The following is a 19819-nucleotide window of genomic DNA, read 5'->3' as shown; positions in this document are numbered from 1 at the left end:
CACTGGTAAAAGACAGGAGGGTTTGCCTGTGTGCTCCTAAGTGCCCGGAAGGGGCTGAAGGACAGCTACTGGGACAGCTTTCATTTCTACCTGTTGGATTCAACAACCACATGCTGTTTCCTCCAGCAGACTCTGCCTCACCCCCTAACTTGCCAATAACTGGTGGGATGAAAGGCTGAACGTGGCATCTGCCTCACGGCTTAGAGAGGACAGAATGACTCCACTAATTTAGACAACACGCTACAGCACGAGGACAACATCCTAGTAAAATACCATATCTCTCTGTTAGGATGTGATGCCCAAAGAATTGAGAGAGCAAAGATCAAATCCATGCTGTTTCTTATTGTCTGAGCCCCTCCTAGGCCAGGAGGAAGCACTTTGTGGCATTTCTGGAGGCTCCAGTTTACAAGTGCTGTCAGTGGGAGCCGGCTTCAGGCTCCATGCAGTGTGCTGTGGTCTTTGAAAGATCTGGCTTTAAAACAACATTTCATACCAGACAAAACTAGTGCCTGGCTGAGACTTAAATCCACACGTGACTCAGTGCCTGCCTGCCTCATGGGACATAGTGGCAACATACCCCTCAGCATGTGGATAGCATCTGGACACTCCAGCACAAAAGAGAAATTGGATTAATAACTTCCCCCTGGGAGCAGGCAGCACATACAGCCTGTGGTTACAAACGGCTCAGGGGAAAAGAAGCCTTTAACATCCTGGTCCACCTGACAAGTACCCCGCAGCTCCTTAGCCTGCCCTAGAAAGTCAGCACAGAGGGAACTACTGTGTGGCATGACCATGTGCAGGGGAAACACTGTGTGCCCTGAATTCTCACCAGCTTTTATTTGTATTAGGTGAATCAAGCACATTCCTATGAATAACCCAACCTTTTCCTGAGTGGGAAAGAAAAACAGTAAAACAGTCTAAATACAGAGCAACCTGCTGTCCACTGATTGGACAAGAGATGAGTTTTTTCCCTAACCTGGCTGACCTTGCTCAGCAGCATTCTTAAAGGTCATTGCTATTTTACTTGCCTGTTACCCATCAACTGGGGTACTGTGAAAAAGAGTCTTTTGTTCACCCTGATTAAAACAAAACTGTAAATTAGTTGGAAGCTGCATGAGAGGAGAAAAGTGCTGCCTCACCATTTGCTCAGCTTAGGCAAAATAGGACACTTGATGTGGCTACAACAGGTACACTTAGCAACAGACAATCATAGCCTTGTCTAACATTGCAAAGGGCAAAATTTAAAATACAATTTACGTTAGTTAAACTGATAAAATAATTTTAGTCTCTCAGAATGTTAAATATGTTAAAATATTCATTACAATTCAGATAGTACACAGTTTCTTTTTTGTAAGAATTTATTTATATTGTTACCCCATTCTTACGTAGCCCGTATTGTTTTCTATAATCCATTCATACCCCAGGATTGTTTTTCCTCACTTCTAAGAAATCGTAAGCCAGCTCTGAGATATCAAAGGCTCTGTGAGTGTTTTCTGGTGACAGCAAATACTGAAGTGCACCATCATTCTCTCGGCTCTTTTTCAAAAAGTCAGCAATGGCCTTCCAGCGAGATGCTTCAGACTCTTCCTCAGCCCATTTGTAGTCAGGGAGGAAAGTGGACTGGAGGAGAGGGAAGACAGAGTCGTGGTACACCAGGACAAACAGAGACTTCAGAAATTCTCCATCTCTCTGCAAAGAAGAGTATTTGAAAATACTTCAGTGCAAATACGTGGTGTTGCCAAGCTCTTCTCCAGAAGTATTGTACGCAGGAAAAAAACCCAAACCCAAACAAGAAAACATTTGACTAACCCCAAGTTCTCAGGATAAAAACGGGAAGAGATTTGACCTTCCTAAGCAAACGTCAGTTAGCTTGGCTGAGCCTTAAACTCACCACCAAGAATTACACTATATGAACTATAGATCAACAAATCTGCTTTTCAACCCACCTATTCTTCCAAACAACAAAGAACAGCGATATGCAGCCAAACCCTGGCAGTTGCCACAAAATGGCAATCTGTACAAGGGTCACTGAGAGCCCTTTGCTCATGGGGTATTTCTATTTCTTCCTAAAACCACCAGCATCTGACAACTGTTCCCCACAGCCTCTGCAGGTACAGACCGAGAGACTCTTTGCCATGGCCACCAGGCAAGTGCCAGATCCTCCCCACCTCAGAAGCCCAAACTCCACTCGTTCCTCTACTGCCCTAGGCAGAGAGTTGCAACAATCCCACGCTCCGTGCAGCACGTGGCTCTTAGCAGGAGGTAAGGCCACACCATAAGTAGTGTTATTTCACACTTTGATAGGACATTCTGTCTGTGGCGAGAATTATGCCCTCCCCTGTAAAGACCAGTTTGCAAAACCCAGAAACTAACAATCAGCCTGGCCAATTATCAAACACTGAAAGATCCCAACCACTTTAACTAGACAAGATTTGTGTGCCTCGTTTTCCACAGGCACACTAGAAAAACCCCTTCATGCAAGAAGGACACACACAGAGCACTGCCTCCTGGAAAACTCATTGACCACCGAGACTCCTCCAGAAACGTTCTAGAAATGCAAGCGCTATGACTGGCATTGAACACTTCACGTCTCAGCAGGAGATTTAGCAGCTAAGCATCATATAACCATGCAAGCAGTAAGAATTCGCCAGGCAGCAATCCTACCATGGGAGTGGCACATGACAAATCAGGTAAAACTGGATGGTTCTGGGATAGTGAGGAGTTACTAATTCTTTGAGCAGATCAGCTTTCATTTTGGATGAATGGCCTTGAAAAAGTGATTCTGACTCAAGAGCATTGCATTTTGTTTGCATAAACAGGGAGATCTCTTTGTGTATCTATTCAGTAGCATGCACAATGAACGAAATACCCTGCTGCTGCTCCCAAGAAGTGAAGTGTCTTGGATCAAGAACCAATGCTTTTCTCATTCAGATACCTACAGCTCCTCTTTGTCCAGAGGACAGAAGGTAGGACAAGGTACAGGTAAACCTGGTGACATGGCCAATTCAGTTCTTCTCCAGCTGTCTACATGCCAAAATGTGAGATCACAACTGTCTGAGGTAGGGAGATTTGCAGAATTTGGGGACCTTTTTCCAGGCAGGCTATGGGAGGAGCTCACAGTCTTTTTGGAGGCAGAAAGATTATTTTGTGGGCATACACAGCCTCTTTTGTACCAGTGGAAAGCTTTTACCAGTCAAGTATTGGAAGCGCATCATGAAAAGGAGCCACGCTTCGGGTATGAACCTGTAATAGCTTCCCCACTAACAACCACATACAAACACTGAGACAAAAAGTTACAAGTTAATTTCATGTTTCTTCTTCTCCTAGTTTACTGTTAGAAATATGGGTAAGAAATGTTAAAAACTGCATTTAGCTTATCTACATTTTCTAAATAAATGTATGGTGAGAGGAAAAGTTAACTAGCAATAACACTGACAGCTTCTGGTTCAAATTAGATTAAATATATGTCAAAGAAAAACCTGTAATTTATTACCTTCTCAGATCTCTTCAATGTTCTTTCTCTATCTGCCCAAGCACTCTAAAATGAAATGAAATGTACAATCAGACTGAGATTGTGGAGAACTAAAGCAATTCCATTTTTAGCTGCAAAAATTTCTCTCACTGCAATCCAATCCCGCAGTAGTTTAAGCTCGTGTTGCAGTCCCACTTTCCTCATACTCCCCATTTCTCCCTTGTGCCAGTTTAATTTATTTAAGCAAACAGCCATTCCACCAAATTTTACAGATGCAAGGAGTTGGAGATTTGAAATTATCAGAGCCATATAAATGAAATCAAGGGGATCCTTTCTTTTCAGAAAAATCAGTTACAACTGAGGTTAATTTTTTTCTACCCTACAAGGATGGAGAAATACAGCCTAACCCCAAAGGCTGACAGCTTCTAACAGAAGTGTCCTTCAGGCAGAAATAACTCAGCTGTTGTTGTCTGGTACTAGGATGCCTGCAAGGGACTGCGGTGTAAATACAGTGGCCACTGTCCTGCCAGTCAGAAGCTAAGTCAGCTCCTTCCTGTCATGAAAGCAGCACTGTCCTAGAAGCCAGACGAACATTCAGACAGCTAATGCACCTGAGCACTCTCTTGCTCTGGCTACATGGCTAGCAGTACTCAAACTAGCCAATTCATGTCTTTGCATCCCTTCTGAATGTACTCAAGCATTCTCTTGCAGTTTTGAAGGCACTAAGACACGCAAGATATGCATGTACTTGAAACAATTATAAAACTTTTTCTGCTGTTTGGCTTTTCCATTTATTTATCTTTCCACAGGATAAAAAAAAATCTCAAATTTTGCAAAAATATCTGGAAATCCTGACACGTCAGATATAATTGAACAATATGTAGATAACATACCCGAAGTGCATCCATCAGGTCTGGTTGATCCATGAGTTGAGGGAAAGTTGTTAAAATAGGATTACAGATTAAATCTGAAATGGAAAACAAACACATTCAAGGCTAAGGAAGAAACAGGTTGGTTTTCAAGGTATCGACACATCAACGTATTCAGCACATCTCCTCCCCTCAGATTACTTCAAAGGAAAAATTAGCTGTAACAGTACTCCGGAGCAGCAGGGAAAGTAGAAAAGCTCTTTAACAACTCCATTCTCTGACTGTAGCAAACTCTCAGTGGCTGAGAGAGTTAACCTGAGAGACAAGAGACAAAAAATGATTGCTGTTTTATCAGGAGAAGCCAGCAAGCAAGAGGCCTTACTGATTTAACCTAGGGGTAGACTGAGGTGTTTTTCCTCATTTCTGCACCTGTCTTTTTTATAAACATCTGAAATTGTGCTGCCTTAATTGGATGTTATGAATAAACACACTTTCATTCTACCTTAACCTGGCTTGTGTTGTGTGTGATTTTAAGATAACCGGTTAACAAGTGGCATAGTAAATTTACCAAATGGGGCACATCATCAAACTGCACAGGTCTCCTGCGTGCTTTTCAGGTTAGCTACCAGGTAATAGCTGGGTCTTCTGCTTGAGCTGAACAGGCAGCTGTATCAAAATCAGGCAGGGCAGAGCTGCCTCCCCGTGATTGGCAGGAATCAAAGCTCTCTGTTATGACACACAACAAATATTGAGCCCCAGTGGCACAGGGGTCCTGTCATTATTTTAGTTAATGAGATTGTGGATGAAATTACAAGAGTGCTACAAGTGACATATAGAGGAATTTTGGCTGAAGTGTTTTCTTTCTCTTACGATTTTAAATATTTAATGTACACTGTTGTTTCTTCATGTTGAAGTTGATGGAAAGTTTAGTAAACACTAACCATTTACAAATAACAAAACATTTCACAGAAGCAAGCCAGAACCAATTGCTTTCGTGAAATAAACCAGGCATTTTAAGTTGCCTATTTCTAAAGTGATAGTTGATTTTGAAATAAGAGAAATCTTGTTTTGTTACACCAGAAAAAAGTAGAAAATGGCTACCAGAACAACTTTTGAAATGCTGGGGTAAAGCCTTTAAATCATTTCAAATGAAGTCTGAATCCAAATGGATGCCATTTAACTCCAGGAGAGGTCATCAGCCTGATCTATTGTCCTACATTATAAAGATCAAATCAAGTAAGTATAGCGGTTCTCAAGTGGCCTTTAAAAACTAAGCATTTTCAGTTTCTCTGTGATAAGTTTATTAAATAAAGCATTAATTTTTGAAAGGGTCTGACTTTCGGATACTGAAATCAGTATACTCAGAATGTATATTAAAGTGCAAGAAAATCAGGAAGGGAGTTAAGTTCTGAGCACCTTTGAAAGATGAACCTGTAATTCAGATGCCTAAGTATGGCTAAAGATTGTAAGTTAAAAATGTTAGTAAGTGCACAAGCAAATTTATTTGTCATAGGAACAGATGATACATAATTCAGTCTGGAGAAAAGAGAGGAGAAAACACAAGAAAAATCACTTTGCAGTACCAATATAAATTCACCTGTAGTACAGTTAAAAAATGTAATTTTTCTGTTTCAATTTGATTTTAAAATGGAGACAACTATAAACTATTACAGTTCTGTTGAAGGAAAGATGTGGAAAGAATAAGATAGAGTTGCAAAATCAGAGCAAGATACTGAGTTCTAAAACCAGAACTCTTCCACTTCTGTCTCTCCCTGCTGCATTAGTCAATAAGTAAATAATAATTAACAAAAAAATAAAGAGGATGACTTAGCCTCAATGACAAAAACATCTGCCTAATATCTTCTGTAACTCAGAGAACATGCATACACTAGAAATGAATGAGTAAACCTGTGTGCATGTCTAATCTCTCATTGCATGGGTGGTGAAAAGGAAACATTTCTCTTGCAAATAATCCTTTGTCTTTATTTGCTTTTTATTTATTTGTTTATTTATTTAGAAATAACTCTTTTCCTATCTACAGAGGCTTTTTTTTATGAGAACTTCACTGAAAGCACTTAATTCATACTTCACAGAAAACAAAACTGTTCTTGTGGTTTTTGCGTTCTGCGATGTGAACTGATGTCAAACAGGGCAACACATTAGATGAGAGTTGAAATATTAGTAGTTTGAAATGCAAACACACTGAGTGGTGGTATTCACAGCAAGAGGCTGTTCTCTCTTATCAGCAGGGACAAGGGCTTTCTATTTGTCCCCACAACACCTGCAGACTGAAAGTTAAAGCACTGAAATCCTCTACCCAGGGAGCATGACCTCCTAACCTTGTGAGATGGTCGGTCAATACCAGCTCTACCAGGGAACAAAATTCTACAAGTACCCTGTATCAGTGGGGGTTACAAAAGGAAGACTCTGGTGATTCTCTTCAGGAACCTGGTCTTTCTCCAACACACTCTCCATTACTGAATTCTCCTCCACAACAACAATTCTTACCTGTGCTTTGCATGCTTATTCTCTCTTTCAAGAGTGCATCGCCAAGTATTTGTCGATAAAATATCAAGAGATGGATGTAGCACATACTGCCAATTAATGTTTCTGGTAGCAAACTGTTGAGAAAATAAAGAACATGCAGTTGAGATTTTTATTGAAAACTGCTCCTACGAAGCATTGTTCACCAAAACTTGAGGGTAATGACAGCTTCATGGAGATGATTATTAGCTCATATTGGCATCTCCATGAATCTATCACAAGTTTTTAAGGTGTACGTTGGTACAGCTACAAGACCCAGACTCCTGCTGTTGCAGTTTTGAATATTATCTAAACTGAAAGACTTTTCAGTTGTTTTCAACAAAATAGCTCTAAGCGTCAGAGATCAAGTACAATATGCAGGTGACATGACCCTCAGATTTTTCCATAGCCAGTGTTTGAGGGAAGGGGAACACTTTAGATCTCTGGAACCATTCTAGGCTATCTGAAATTTCATTTTATGGCAGCACACATGCATACTTACTTCAGGATGTCTTTTGACTGTGCACATAATGATCTCAGTTTCACTACAAGCACAGGCTGTTTCTTGAGTGTTATAAACTGATGAAAAACACCACTGCCTGCTTAAGAAATAAATACCCGATATGAAATCTGTCATTTTGAGATAATATTAAGAATTATATTACAAGAATGGACATTTAAATTTGGGAAGAGATGCTTTGCTGTAACTGTAATGGTTTAAGGATGGTCTAAAAACCAGGAGGAATTGAACATCTGAAAACATACCAACATATCAGCTATATCAACATTTAGTCTAACAAAAACTATTACCTCTCTCGAGGATGGTGGATTCATAATATGCAGGGAGTAATGCAGAGGGTAAGTGTCCAAACCCAAAAGGTAAAGGCTTCTGTAGCTTGTGGCATGTGTCACTGGCAAATGGAAGTTATTACAGCTTCCAGAAGAAAGCCATGGCCACCCTTACTTAAAACACAAGTGGTCTGTCATCTGAACCAACCCTCAGCGAAGCTTTATTCAACCCCGCAGGGAAGAACCAGTAGAGATATTCTGTAGCGTGTTTATGCACATGTGCAACTTGTGCGTAAGTGATATGGGATTGAACAGCCTGGCTTGGGATCTCTTCAGACCAGTATAACTGCTGTGCCTTGCACCATCACCCCACAGCCAAGAAGTGTTAAGTGCAGCTAAAGAAATATTGAATACATTTATCAGAAATAACCCTCAACCTGCAAACATTGGAAATTACAGAAACATTAGCACTGGCAGATAGTTCTGAATCCCACCAGCCCTAACAATCAACTCTCATGAGAGAGCACGCAAAATGAGAGCACACAAAACCAAATCAGGCTGTGGTGACTGCATGCTAATGGGAGATAATGACAGCATGTTGTAAAATAGGTATAGCATTTGTGTATCATTTTATTTATATAATGTTTAGGAGAAACCACACCTCTTCTTGATATTGATGGGTCAACTTCAACGCCTCTTTCATAGGGAGTACCACCATTTAATAGCAGCTCATACATCCTGTGAAAGAAGAGCAGCATAGTTCAAATGAAAAGATGTAAGGATATGTGAGAACACCACAACCTCTTTCTGAGAAAGAAAGAAACCTGCTATCTCAAATAAAAAAAAAACCACGGTGCTTGATGTTATGACTAGTATTTTATAAGAAATGACTACACCTAATGAAGTAACCAAACCTCAAATGATAAATTTGAAACTTGTATTATACTGGGAAACTAGTTAATTATTTTAGAAGAAATTAGCAACATTGATTCTTTTCCACATGACTCCCAGTATTTTTCTTATATGAAATTTAGCAATTGTTTCACTAAAATTTTTTTGAGGAGTCATTGTTTATGGAGCAAATTTTAGATTCAGAAGGTTTAAAATGTTGAATAATAATGTAATCCCAGTTCTGTCAAGACTAAGTCACTGTTGAAGCAAGCATGCAATTTCACTCTCTAGATACTATCCTTAAAATAATGGAAGAGAAAAACAATGTTAAGAGATCAGATTTAGAAGAGATTTAGAGAACAGCAGAGGTCTCTTGTGGGTATTTTTTTTGCCCTGTAAGCCAAATATGTCAGAATACACATACATATGTCTATATATATATATATATTTGGTAAAAACCAAGTATTGCAAGTCTGATCTACAATGAATCATTTCTGTAAATTAACAGAAAGGTTTCCTACATTTAATAAATTAGAAATACGTACATTTTATTATTCTTTAAGATTTTTGGACCCATGAACTAATCATAGATCAGCTACAAAATACAAGCTTATTCACACTCTCCAAGTGAATGATAAGAGCTTCATTCACAACAGCTCTTACCTGCTCCCAGGTCTTAGAAACCAGTCTCCTAATTTTTACATATATACGGCAAAGTGCACATAAAGAGCCAGAATCAAAAAGGACCTTGTCACCTTCAATTTAGGTAATGATTCTATTTTATATAAACAAAACTCTACATAACTCCCTATTAACTCAGACATTTCCATGGTTTTAAAATTCCACTGCAGAATATTTTTAAACACATATTCACTTGCAACATTTCAAATCTGAATGTTGGGTCCAGGAAGCACTTTTCCCACACAAACTTAGTAGAACATACACTGGGTGGGGAAGCACGACCAGCATTCTCACTGAAAGACCAGGTACAACCTGCACATTAGTCTGGATTACACCTGCCACTACTCCTAGCCTAAAATAGATGTATATACATAGACAGAGAAATACGGGGGGGGTGGGGGGAGAAGGAGGGAGAGAGAGAAGGAAAACATAATAAGCTTACTTGGAAGGAACAGGCATTCCATTAGAAGTAAAAAGCTTCAGGAATGCCCAGCCACAGCTTAGCTCTCCTCTTTCACCTGTTGACTAGAAAAAAAGGAGAAATGTAAATAACTTGAGCAGCTAAACCAGAATGAGTAACTGAATCACAAACAATTATTTAGAATAATCACATTAAAATGGTAAAATCGTAAAAGCCCCAAATTTGTGGTAAGCAAACATTGATTATGGGGCATTTGCAGGTGTTTGAAGATATTTTCTAAACAGCACACACAGTTATACTGAGGCTGATTGTGCATGAACATATTTAAGAGACAAGGATTTATTAAGCCAAGAAATACACATTTAAGAGAAACCCAAGTAGATCAAGCTCCTGAAAAAGAAGAAATGCACAGATACAAAGGTAAAAAACCCCAAACCTGCACTGATGCTCTGAAGAATGCAGGACAAAAAGAAGGAGGGAAAAAAATTTACCCAGAGGATTTACCCATCTGATTCCAGAGTTAACAGTTTCCAAGGCAGTGACCCTGTGCATTGAGAGGCTTTATTCATGGTGCCAGAGACAGTGCCTGGGAAAGGGAGCTGATCCTGTGTGCCAGCCCATCCGTTTCCAGACCCCAAAAGCACTAATAACAGGTAGCAACTTGTACACACTCCAGCCTTCATTTACACTTACGCTGTTAACAGAACCAGACAACTTTGCATAATCTTGACTACTCCAATTAGCCTGAGGAGGGCCTTATGCCCCATTGGGTCTCTCTGAACCATCACTTAATCAGCACTGCACTCCTGCACCCTAAGTTCATACAAGTATTAGTGAAAGAGCAAATACAGCAATACTCGCCTTTGCAACTTCTCTATCCACCTTTTCAGAATTCTGTTGCACACCTTTTGCTACCCTGCTTGCTAACCATCGTGGTTACCCCACTTTCCATCTTTCACCCGTGATTGACTTGATTGCCAAGATTCACCTGAGTAAGATTGCAACTATAATGCAAATTAAGTGTTCAGAAAGAGGCAGCAAGGCTCGAGTCAGTCTTGTTGACAAAATGGCTGAGATCTTTCAGAACAGTCACCTGTTCCAAAAAGCTTGTATCCTCCAAATAGTAAGTGTTTCTTATGCTCCTGCATGCATCCACCTTCTATTACGGTAGTTCTTAGGGGCTTTACCATCTATTGTGTCACTAGCCGTTGTACTTTTCAGAAGCATATCCTAGATGGATAGGATATATCTATATCAATTGCAGCTAGAAACCAGTATCCGTACTATTTAAACAGTTAAAATTTTAGTTTCTGAACTATATAGCACAGTAGTCTGAAACAAATCAAAAAGATAGAAAAACAATGCAGGAGTGAAGAGAGAATTGGTCCTTTGCAACCACATTAAATGAGATCTTTGGCAGACTAACAGAAGTTATTTCAGCGTAAATAAAGGTAGATTCATGTCCACTAGTCAGAAAGTCTTTTATTCTCTAAATATTGACTAGAACTAAAAGTTCCAAAATCCAACATCTCTCTCCTTCCTCCCAGAAGCCAAAAGGAAGACAATCTCATAGTAAGCTAGGAAAAGTTCAGCTAAATTTCCATTTGGATCTCACAGTTTGCTGCTGGGATACTGCAGCTTAACATCGAACATGGAACAGCTGGTTAACTTTATAAACCTGTGCTTGGAATGATTTATACTGCAACTTTACACACTTACATTGCGAATATAAGTGATGCCAAGTTCAAATAATATACCAATGTCTGAAGACACAGCGTTGGATCTGACAAAACAGTCACCATCGAGCAAGCTGGGTAAAATGCCCGTTACCTAATACAGAGAGAGGGGGAGGGAAAAATGGTGAATGTACCTATTTAAAAAAAACTCTGATTTTTAAAGGCCATTGAACGCATCACTCATTCACGTAAGATCTTGGACCCAATCCCATTGCATATAAAAGAAAAGGATGAGTAAAGAACCAATTTTGGTTGAAACCTTGCTCCCCTTATTCTTTATCTTGCCATGAAACACAGCTATGCTACCAAAGTACTTTTTTTGTGCATGATTACAAGCTATTAAAGAACTTTAGATGTCAAAAAGCACTTTATTCCCTCGAAGAACACAGCAACAACTGTGGTAAAACATGACAACACTCCTGCTGTGAATGCGGCCCTGCACGGCACCCGATACACGGGACAAAGCATGTGCTTTTTTTTAATGAAAGCAAAGCAAAAGCTCACATGCAAAGTGGCTAGCCTCTTCTCCATGAACACCACATAGTGTGCACCTGATATTGAGAGTTGACCAGTGCCAGTGGCTGGATCACCAGTCCCTCCTGCTACTTTTCCTTCCTCCCCAACTCTTTTGTCCAAAGTATTTTTGCTAAAACACTTGCTTAAATTGAATTCATGCACTTCAGCAAGTCTTTTCTCTTCTGCATGTTCATTTTGGTTGCAGTACGTTTTATTTCAACACGAGTACCAGAAGTAATAGACATCACTAAATAAGCAGCTGTAAATAGATAGTTACTGGCTATGTCACTCCCTGAGTGAGATACCTACCCTTGGAGAAAAGGTCCACATTTGAGAATTTTTAGGCTGCCATGTAGCTCTCACTGTGTGAATGTTACTCAGCACCTAAAGCATGATAGTGGTGAAAAAAGCTAAGACAAGTTTTTCTGGAAATCTATGCAGTTTTAAGAAAATGCAGTATTATCCCAGATTAATCCAACACTTCACATAACAAAGATAAAATTACGCTTTATCAGATGGTTTCAGTTTAAGGGACTACAGAGGAAGTTTTCTCTGAAGCCACAGAGCACTTTCCAACCATCCTTGCTTCATATACACCAGTAATAGTACCTTTGCCCCCAAGACTGTTCATTGCAGCTGAAAGAAAACTGTCAGATCATCAGCGTTAGATTCTGTCATATAAAAAAAAAAAAAAAAAAAGCTGCTCTACACATCCACACAGAGGAACACAGAGGATCAACAGCAGGTGGGGGAATCTGAATATGACCCTGACCCAGCTATTCCCAGGCTATCACAGGAGAGAGATCAGCCTGGAAAAGGCTTTTCTACTCAAACATAAAGGAGAAGAGAGGCACAATGGCAGGGGGGGGAACTGAAATTAGGGACTCAGAGCTCCTGCCCCAGCCCCTCCCCGGGCTGCCCAGGACAGCCCCAGGGGCTGGGTGCGACTCCCATCATGATGAGTCAAGAGAAGCAGCTCACTGGATCACCTTCCAGACTGAAAGGGGTTACTGCTTAGGGGTATGAGACACTGGCCTGGCAGGGAAGGGCATTTTGGGACTGCAGGTGACTTACTATGGGATGTCCAGGGGAGAAACCAAAGGCAAAAGAAGGGAAGGAATGAGGTGCTTTATGGAGTAACAAGGGTGGGAACATAGAGGGATAAGTATGCATATCTGAACATGCCTGGCACCTGATCAATGCAGTCTGTCCTGTTTTCTCATTAAACTCCATTTATAACTACTTTTCTGGGTGAAGGGCTCTCTATTCTGAATGCATGTGCGTGTGTACATCTACGTGCCAGCATCCAGTCAGACCACAGTTCGCTGGGGGCCTATGTGTCTGCAGTGACTGCAAGTGAGGGAATGAGAGTACGTATGTCAGCGTGTGATCACAGGCAAGTATCGAGCCAGACTAATCGGAGAGTAAGTTAAGCGGCTTGGGAGGCAGATTGTGTGCATGTGTCTGTTTCTGAGTGAGATAACTGGAGGAGTTGGCTACCAGAGGAACCAGAGCATGAAAGATCCTGAAAGATCCACCCCTCATCAAGACTTTTTTTGATAGCCAAACAACTTACCCGATTGCCATCGAATAGACAGAGTCGAACATGTCTACTGAGAACCTGTATACTGACTCCTGGGAGAGGAATCATTTTACAGCTACATAAAGTCACAATCAGGGATACTCGAGTTGGTCTAGGATAGATCTGAAATACACACAACAGCAGAAGGATTAAATCTACAGGGTCCTCCTGCACATGGTATCATTTTGTGTTTATTTACTGAGATGATCAAGCGTAGTGTTCACTAGACTGGATTCTTCTAACCACAAAGCTTGTGTAGTATTAGCAGCAGCAAAATTTCTTCATAAGTCTTTAGCTCTCTTCTAAGGAAATTACTACAAATATTTTAGTGTGACAGATAGAAGGTCCTATCAAAGTTTGAGAAGAGATAAATATTCTAAAAATGCTGCAGATGAAGACATCATCATTAGCCAAAATGAAAGAAGGCGATTTAAAATCATGATTTCACAGTGCCTAGCAGAAGTTCATGGTTTAAAAATCTGGACTAGTCACCCATGCAGATCTGCTTCACCCCAGACAGGGAAGGAACCCACAAACTTAAGATGAAACGTGACTCTTAAAAGATACCCACCACGACAATTTGTACCAATTTTTTGCCTATTAGAGAGTAGAATGTGGTAACATCTACTGCCTAAGGAGTCTGGATTGACATTGAAATCCATCATCTGTTTCACAGCAATATTTAGCCACCGATACGAAAGATTTCTAGCAATTCATGTCTAGGGATCCTGTCATTTCTCTCAAACCAAAAGCATCATAGCTTTCTTACCAGTAATACTCACAGTATTTTTTTCAGAGTTCCACACCAAGTCTTTGAAAGCCAGCTGTGATGGAGTAAGTTCAGGCTGCAAAAAGTAACTTGCTCGAAACTGATAGCCTACAAGAGTAATTTTAAAAATTCTTAACAATTTTTTATTATCTTTATTGCCACAAAATGAATGACACCCAAAATTCAGATGTGGCTAAAGTCTGTTTGAATATTTGACTGGTCCAAACAAAACTATGAAGGTATCTTCTACAAACACCCTTTAAAAAGGGTACTTTTACTATTTGTAAGTATTTCATTTCTGAAGCACTGTAATTTAATTAACAAAAAGAGCTACTGATTTTAAACAGTTTTAAACAAAAAGACTAACAAAATGTGAGATGTGTAATATAATTGGTGAAGAGACTCCAAAAGGTCTCCGAGAAAACGGGAAGATTAAAGAAAAAACCTCATCATTTTCTGCAATGTCAACAGGAACTATATGGCAAAGAGGAATCTTTGAAATCATTAGGAAATTTGTCATTGCCTCTGTGTGGCCAGGATTTCACACAGATAAATGAAAACTTAATTGAAGAAGAAAAAAAAGGCTTTTATACATTATTTGATGGGTCAAGTATAGCCTGTACAGATTACCCAAGTACAATTAAGCAATACTGATTTTAGTCCAATAGGCTAGTAACCAGGATAACAAACTCACCACAGACACTTAAGAATCCTGTAATGCAATTATTATGAGAAAATCATACCTTCCTCTAAGAGCTTGAAAAGTGTGGATAGCCGGAATCCTGCAGGAACTGCTCCTATCGTTGCCAGTACCTCTACTGTGTCATTCTATCACAAAAAAAAAGAAAAAGAAAAAGAATATTAGTATTCCTGCTATTTTAACAGCTAATTCTATCCTAATTTAGAACTCTCACACAACCAATGTCAGAGACCTGGCACATCAGTCACCTCTTCTCATCCAAAGCTAGTGTGGCCCATCCTCAGGAACTTTTACTCTGTTTCATGTGTGAACCCAGGCTCCTATTTTGTTAAATCCCCCTTCCATTTCAAAGCAGCAGCAGAGAAGCCAGTTACAGAACAAAATCATACCCTTGAAAAAGAAATGGTATAGTACTACTGTGGCAAAACAACAAAAGATATCTTATTCACATCTTCTTTCAGACACATGGGCTGGGCTGCAGCCCATTTCTAAAGCATTAGAGAACATTCACGTAGCGTTTCTTGCTACAAAAAATAAAATAGAGATGTTAATTAAAAACAACCGTCTGTAATACGAGAAACAGTGTTTTGTAAAAGGCAAACCTTGTCTACAAAATAATTAACATTATGGTAGATGAAGTTGCTATGTAAGAGATACACCTACCTCTGTGATAGCTCTTCTTACAGCACTCCAGTGAGAATCTGTTCTGAAAGAAAAATAATGGGTTTTTATAATATATCATCATCAGGTGGACAAAAATTTAAACACTAAATATTGACTTGTTTTCAAATAGCAGCAGCTTAATAACCATACCTATCTGAGATCCTAGTAATGACATATTTCCAGCCACTAAGACTAATTGCTAGACTGTCTCATGAGCTGGAACATAACTTGATACATGACCCAGTCATTCTTTGATTTTATGAGGGAGCGGGGGGGGGGGGGGGGGGGGTGTGTGTGTGAAAGGCAAACCAAAGCAAAACTCCCCAACAAACCACTCTAGTAGAAGTGTGTCTGCAAACTGAAAAAAAAGAAAAGCAAGTGACTGCTGTACTAAAAAGAAAAATGCAAACGACCAAATACCCTTGTGAGGTATTCTCACTGTAAGAAATGTACTGCCAGATTTAAGGAAAAGGCAGAATAATTTTATAGTTATTTGCTTTCACATCACTCCATTTACCTTTTTTTAATTTCGGTTCCATCTGCTGTTTCATCCACCACTTCTATGTGTTCTTCACTTTGCCCTTGGCTTTCGCCATCTTCATTATGGACCTGTAATTCAGATTCAAAATGGCAAAGTGCTTGATTTCTTCACAGTTCTGTTCTTTCTCCAACCATAGCACACATTAATAGTTTAGAAGAGGATATTTTCTGTCTGTGATGCATCACTCCAGAGCACTGTAACTGCAGAACACTGCCCTTAGTTCTGCAGCTACAGCAAGGGATTGGAGTATTCCTACAAGTAAGCAAGAGGATGCGTTTGCAAAGTGGATTCTTTAAAAAGAGAAATACATCAGCATCGTGAAGTAAAAAGCTAGCTACTCAACGTGCTCTTTAGTTACATTGTGAAAAGCTCTATTCCATCTGATCACTCAATCCAAACTGTGTACCCACATTTAAATGTTCACCATAACTGCACACTGAATATATATGTGCATAAGTACATAAACTAACATGCATAAGCAACTCTAAAAATAATTTTAAAAAAAGTTACAAAGCTTTAAAATCCATTTTTTAAAAGGTTCTTCCAAACCCTGTTGAATTACAAAATACTCCAACATTTACATGGACTCACATTTTGTATAAATTATGAAAAGCCCGAATTAGTCCATAGCAGCTTGGAGTCTTCAGAGCTGACCTTTAGTGACAAAGATTATGACTTCAGTATTCAAAAAACTTCTCTTTATTTACGTGTCTCATCTTCACAAGGCACAAAAATACCGCTTTTGCTAGCTATCTCCATACACATGTACACAAACACAGTGTTATTTCCAAATAACTGGCAAAACACTGCTGTGTGTCACCATGTAAACATTATGACCAATTTTATGCAGCTATATTATCATTAATATACATAAAATAACAGAGGTGAGACTAGAACAGAAGACGGTTGCAGCACACTAACCGCAAGGTAGGTTCTAGGAACGAGGCCTCTCTCCCCTTTGGAGTTTTCAGCTACCCACCAGCCATCCGCCTTCTTGTCATGTATAAGTAGGACTTCACCTTTCTTTGCCATTAGAAAGAGACAGAAACAAAACACAGCCAAGTCTTTCAAAATGGCTCCAAGCACAATTAAAAAAACAAACAAAAACAAAACCACAAAAGCTTAATTTTTCCCACAACAGAGATCACAGACTACTGTAACAGACCCTGCCACTACAGAAGGTGGCAAAAGGACACTGGACTCCACTAAGCCAAACATACACCAGGAAAAGCCATTTCTCCCTGAATCCCACAAAGAACCAGCTGAATCCCAGAAGCATAGGATTTAATTGGTGTTATTCCTTAATACGGGATGATCTACAGTCAAAAAACTTTGAGAGTGACATATTTACTGTAAATGTGAGGTCCCCTTCCTGCTGTGCATTAAAGTTTCCCACTGCAATACATTCTTTAACATTTGGATCATCCAACAATTTATCCTCCTCATCATCATCTGCTTCTTCACTATCTTCCTCCTCACTACTTTCATCTTGACTCTCATTCTCTTCTTCATTTTCATCTTCTGTTTGAGGATCTTTCTGATGTTCTTCATCCCTACCCAAAATAAATAAAACTTTTCTTATTATTATTTTAACAAAACTTCTTGAAATTGCTGTAAAGCCTTGCAACGTGGACTTCTCTGCAAGGACATTATCCAGATACAGAATTTTCATTCCTGTGTTTCACTCTCTGTCCTGATCTCAAAAAACTCCAAAATCCCAATGGTGCTTCCTCCCTAAGCATGTAGATGACATTGCATCCTCTCCTCCTCAACAGCCACGTTACATTTCAGCCATTAACCAACACCCTCAGAAAACTCCAGCGAGTCATTCATGACTGCATCAAGAAAATAAGCCCGAGAAGAGCTGGCTCACGAGCACTTCTTTCTTAACTGTGTGTTAAAATAATAAAGGGATGAGCTAACAATTTTTCAGGGTCCTTTCCAACCATACATGTACAATTCAATAAAAGTGCAGAGTATGTTTGTTTAAGCTACTTACGCTGCATGATTTGTAGTCACATTATCCTGATCCAAGACAAGAATAAGTTTCTGCAGCTGCTGAGAGAGTTTTAGCAATAGCTTTTCTTCTTCTTCTTTCCTCAGATTGTAATTCCCCACAGGTGCAGGCTCATCAGCCTGAGAAAGAAGAACACAACAAATTGTTCAAAGAATCAGTTAAAGTCCCCCTATAAAGTCAGTTTCCACACGTCTTACAAGCTTTCACCTTCCTGGGCTGCTGTCACTCCCCATTTAGTGACATCTTTCTTGCCCTTTTACTCTGCCAAGACGAAATTTTGTGTTAAATTTCAAATCTGCATTCTCCACTCCCAGTATAATGTGTTGGGTTGATAAACATTACAAGCACAGAACTTATACACAATAAAGCATTAAAAATGTGCTTTTAAATAACATAGATGGATCTCAGAGATCCCAATCGGGCATCGTGCAGTGCTAGGCATCACCCTTGTCCTGAGGCACCTAAAATCAAAGGAGGCTGGTGTTCTCTAAATGCTCTCCATGATGCATTTTGGAGAAAACCATTAACAAATTCATCTCCATACTTACTTTTTTCAAATCATGAAGAGCATTTCTATTCTCATCCACCAGTTTCTTCAGCTGCATACATCTGCATTGACAGCAAGACAGATAGATAGCATTTTCTTAAACTTCTGATAGATGGGTGACCCAAATCAGGCACACCTACTGAAACGTGTCCATTTAGACACTCAGACCTTCGCCCAGCTCTGTGTGCATGCAGCCTGACAAATACCGATACCAGCCCAAACGGCAGATTAGCTAGTTATTACCTGTGACGTGCAAGTTCCCACTTAAAACTACCTCAGCCCTTGAGGACTGGGAAGCAGCTAGCCTGTTGCTTCCGCCTGGAAAACAGACGAGGGAGAAGGGGCAGGGAAGAGATGTGTACGATTAGGAGAAAAACGGGACGGCATACGGGGGACCGTCTGCTCCTTCTTCTGACGCAAAGCTGACGGGGAAGGGAGTGAATCTGCCGGGGGCTTTGCCGAGAGCAACCGGGAGACGGTTCTTTCCACGGCGCAGAGTTAAGCCACGCAACTCCTGGCCGCCGGACGCTACTAAAGCTAAGAGTGAGGGGAAGGCTGAGGGCAGGGGCCGGCCGGTGGGACCTCCTCGGAGCTCCGCCTCACCTTTCCCAAAGGGCCTTCCGCTGCCCGGGGGCCGGCGCCGCGCTCTCCGCCCGCACCGCCTCCACCTGCGACACAGGACAGGTGCCGTCAGCCGCCGGCCCGGCCCGGCCCAGCCCCGCCGCTCACCCGGGCCGGGCCGTTCCCGCCCGGTACCTGCGCCTGCAGCTCCCGGCTCCGCCGCTGCACCCGCTGCAGCGGGCCCCGCGCCCGCCGCCCCGACATGGTTGCTAGGCAACGGGGGGAAGGGTGGGGACGGGCAGCGGCGCTGCGCGATGCCGTCACTTCCGGGCCGCGCGGTACGCCGGGAGTTGTAGGCGCCGCGGGCCGCCCGCCTGAGGGACAGGCGGGGGCTGGGCAGGGCCCGGCCGCGCTGGGGGGCTTCCCCCGCCCTCGGGGACCCCCGCCGGACCCCGCTTTGGGCGGCGGGATGGAGCCAGAAGGGCCTCACCCAACCCTGGCCCACCAGGCAGGGACTCACTGCCGGCCAGGCCTGCAGCCA

The 19819-nt window shown here is 41.0% G+C and overlaps 1 protein-coding gene across 4 annotated transcripts; it reads right to left on the bottom strand.

Moving 5' to 3' along the window:
• Positions 1-904: 904 nt before the first annotated feature.
• On the bottom strand, positions 905-19569 carry NPHP1 (nephrocystin 1). 4 transcript variants are annotated; one of them, XM_049799433.1, is made up of 20 exons: positions 19474-19569; positions 19321-19385; positions 18719-18779; positions 18153-18289; positions 17505-17706; positions 17075-17176; positions 16130-16221; positions 15613-15655; positions 14993-15077; positions 14263-14357; positions 13475-13603; positions 12208-12282; positions 11366-11476; positions 9668-9750; positions 8315-8391; positions 7367-7466; positions 6850-6962; positions 4366-4439; positions 3494-3538; positions 905-1689 (listed from the first exon to the last, which is right to left on the bottom strand). In XM_049799433.1, exons 1-20 carry the CDS (start codon positions 19540-19542, stop codon positions 1414-1416), a joined length of 2034 nt encoding a protein of 677 aa, XP_049655390.1. In that variant the 5' UTR covers positions 19543-19569; the 3' UTR covers positions 905-1413. The 4 variants fall into 4 exon arrangements, with proteins under 4 accessions (XP_049655390.1, XP_049655391.1, XP_049655392.1 ...); XM_049799434.1 differs by having other exon boundaries at positions 7367-7463; XM_049799435.1 differs by lacking the exon at positions 11366-11476.
• Between the last annotated feature and the right edge of the window lie 250 nt (positions 19570-19819).

Source organism: Accipiter gentilis, chromosome 5 (assembly GCF_929443795.1).
Source record: "Accipiter gentilis chromosome 5, bAccGen1.1, whole genome shotgun sequence".
In the NCBI taxonomy this organism is placed as follows: domain Eukaryota; kingdom Metazoa; phylum Chordata; class Aves; order Accipitriformes; family Accipitridae; genus Astur; species Astur gentilis.
The sequence above is the reverse complement of the archived record's forward strand: the minus strand, read 5'-3'. Positions and strand labels throughout refer to the sequence as shown.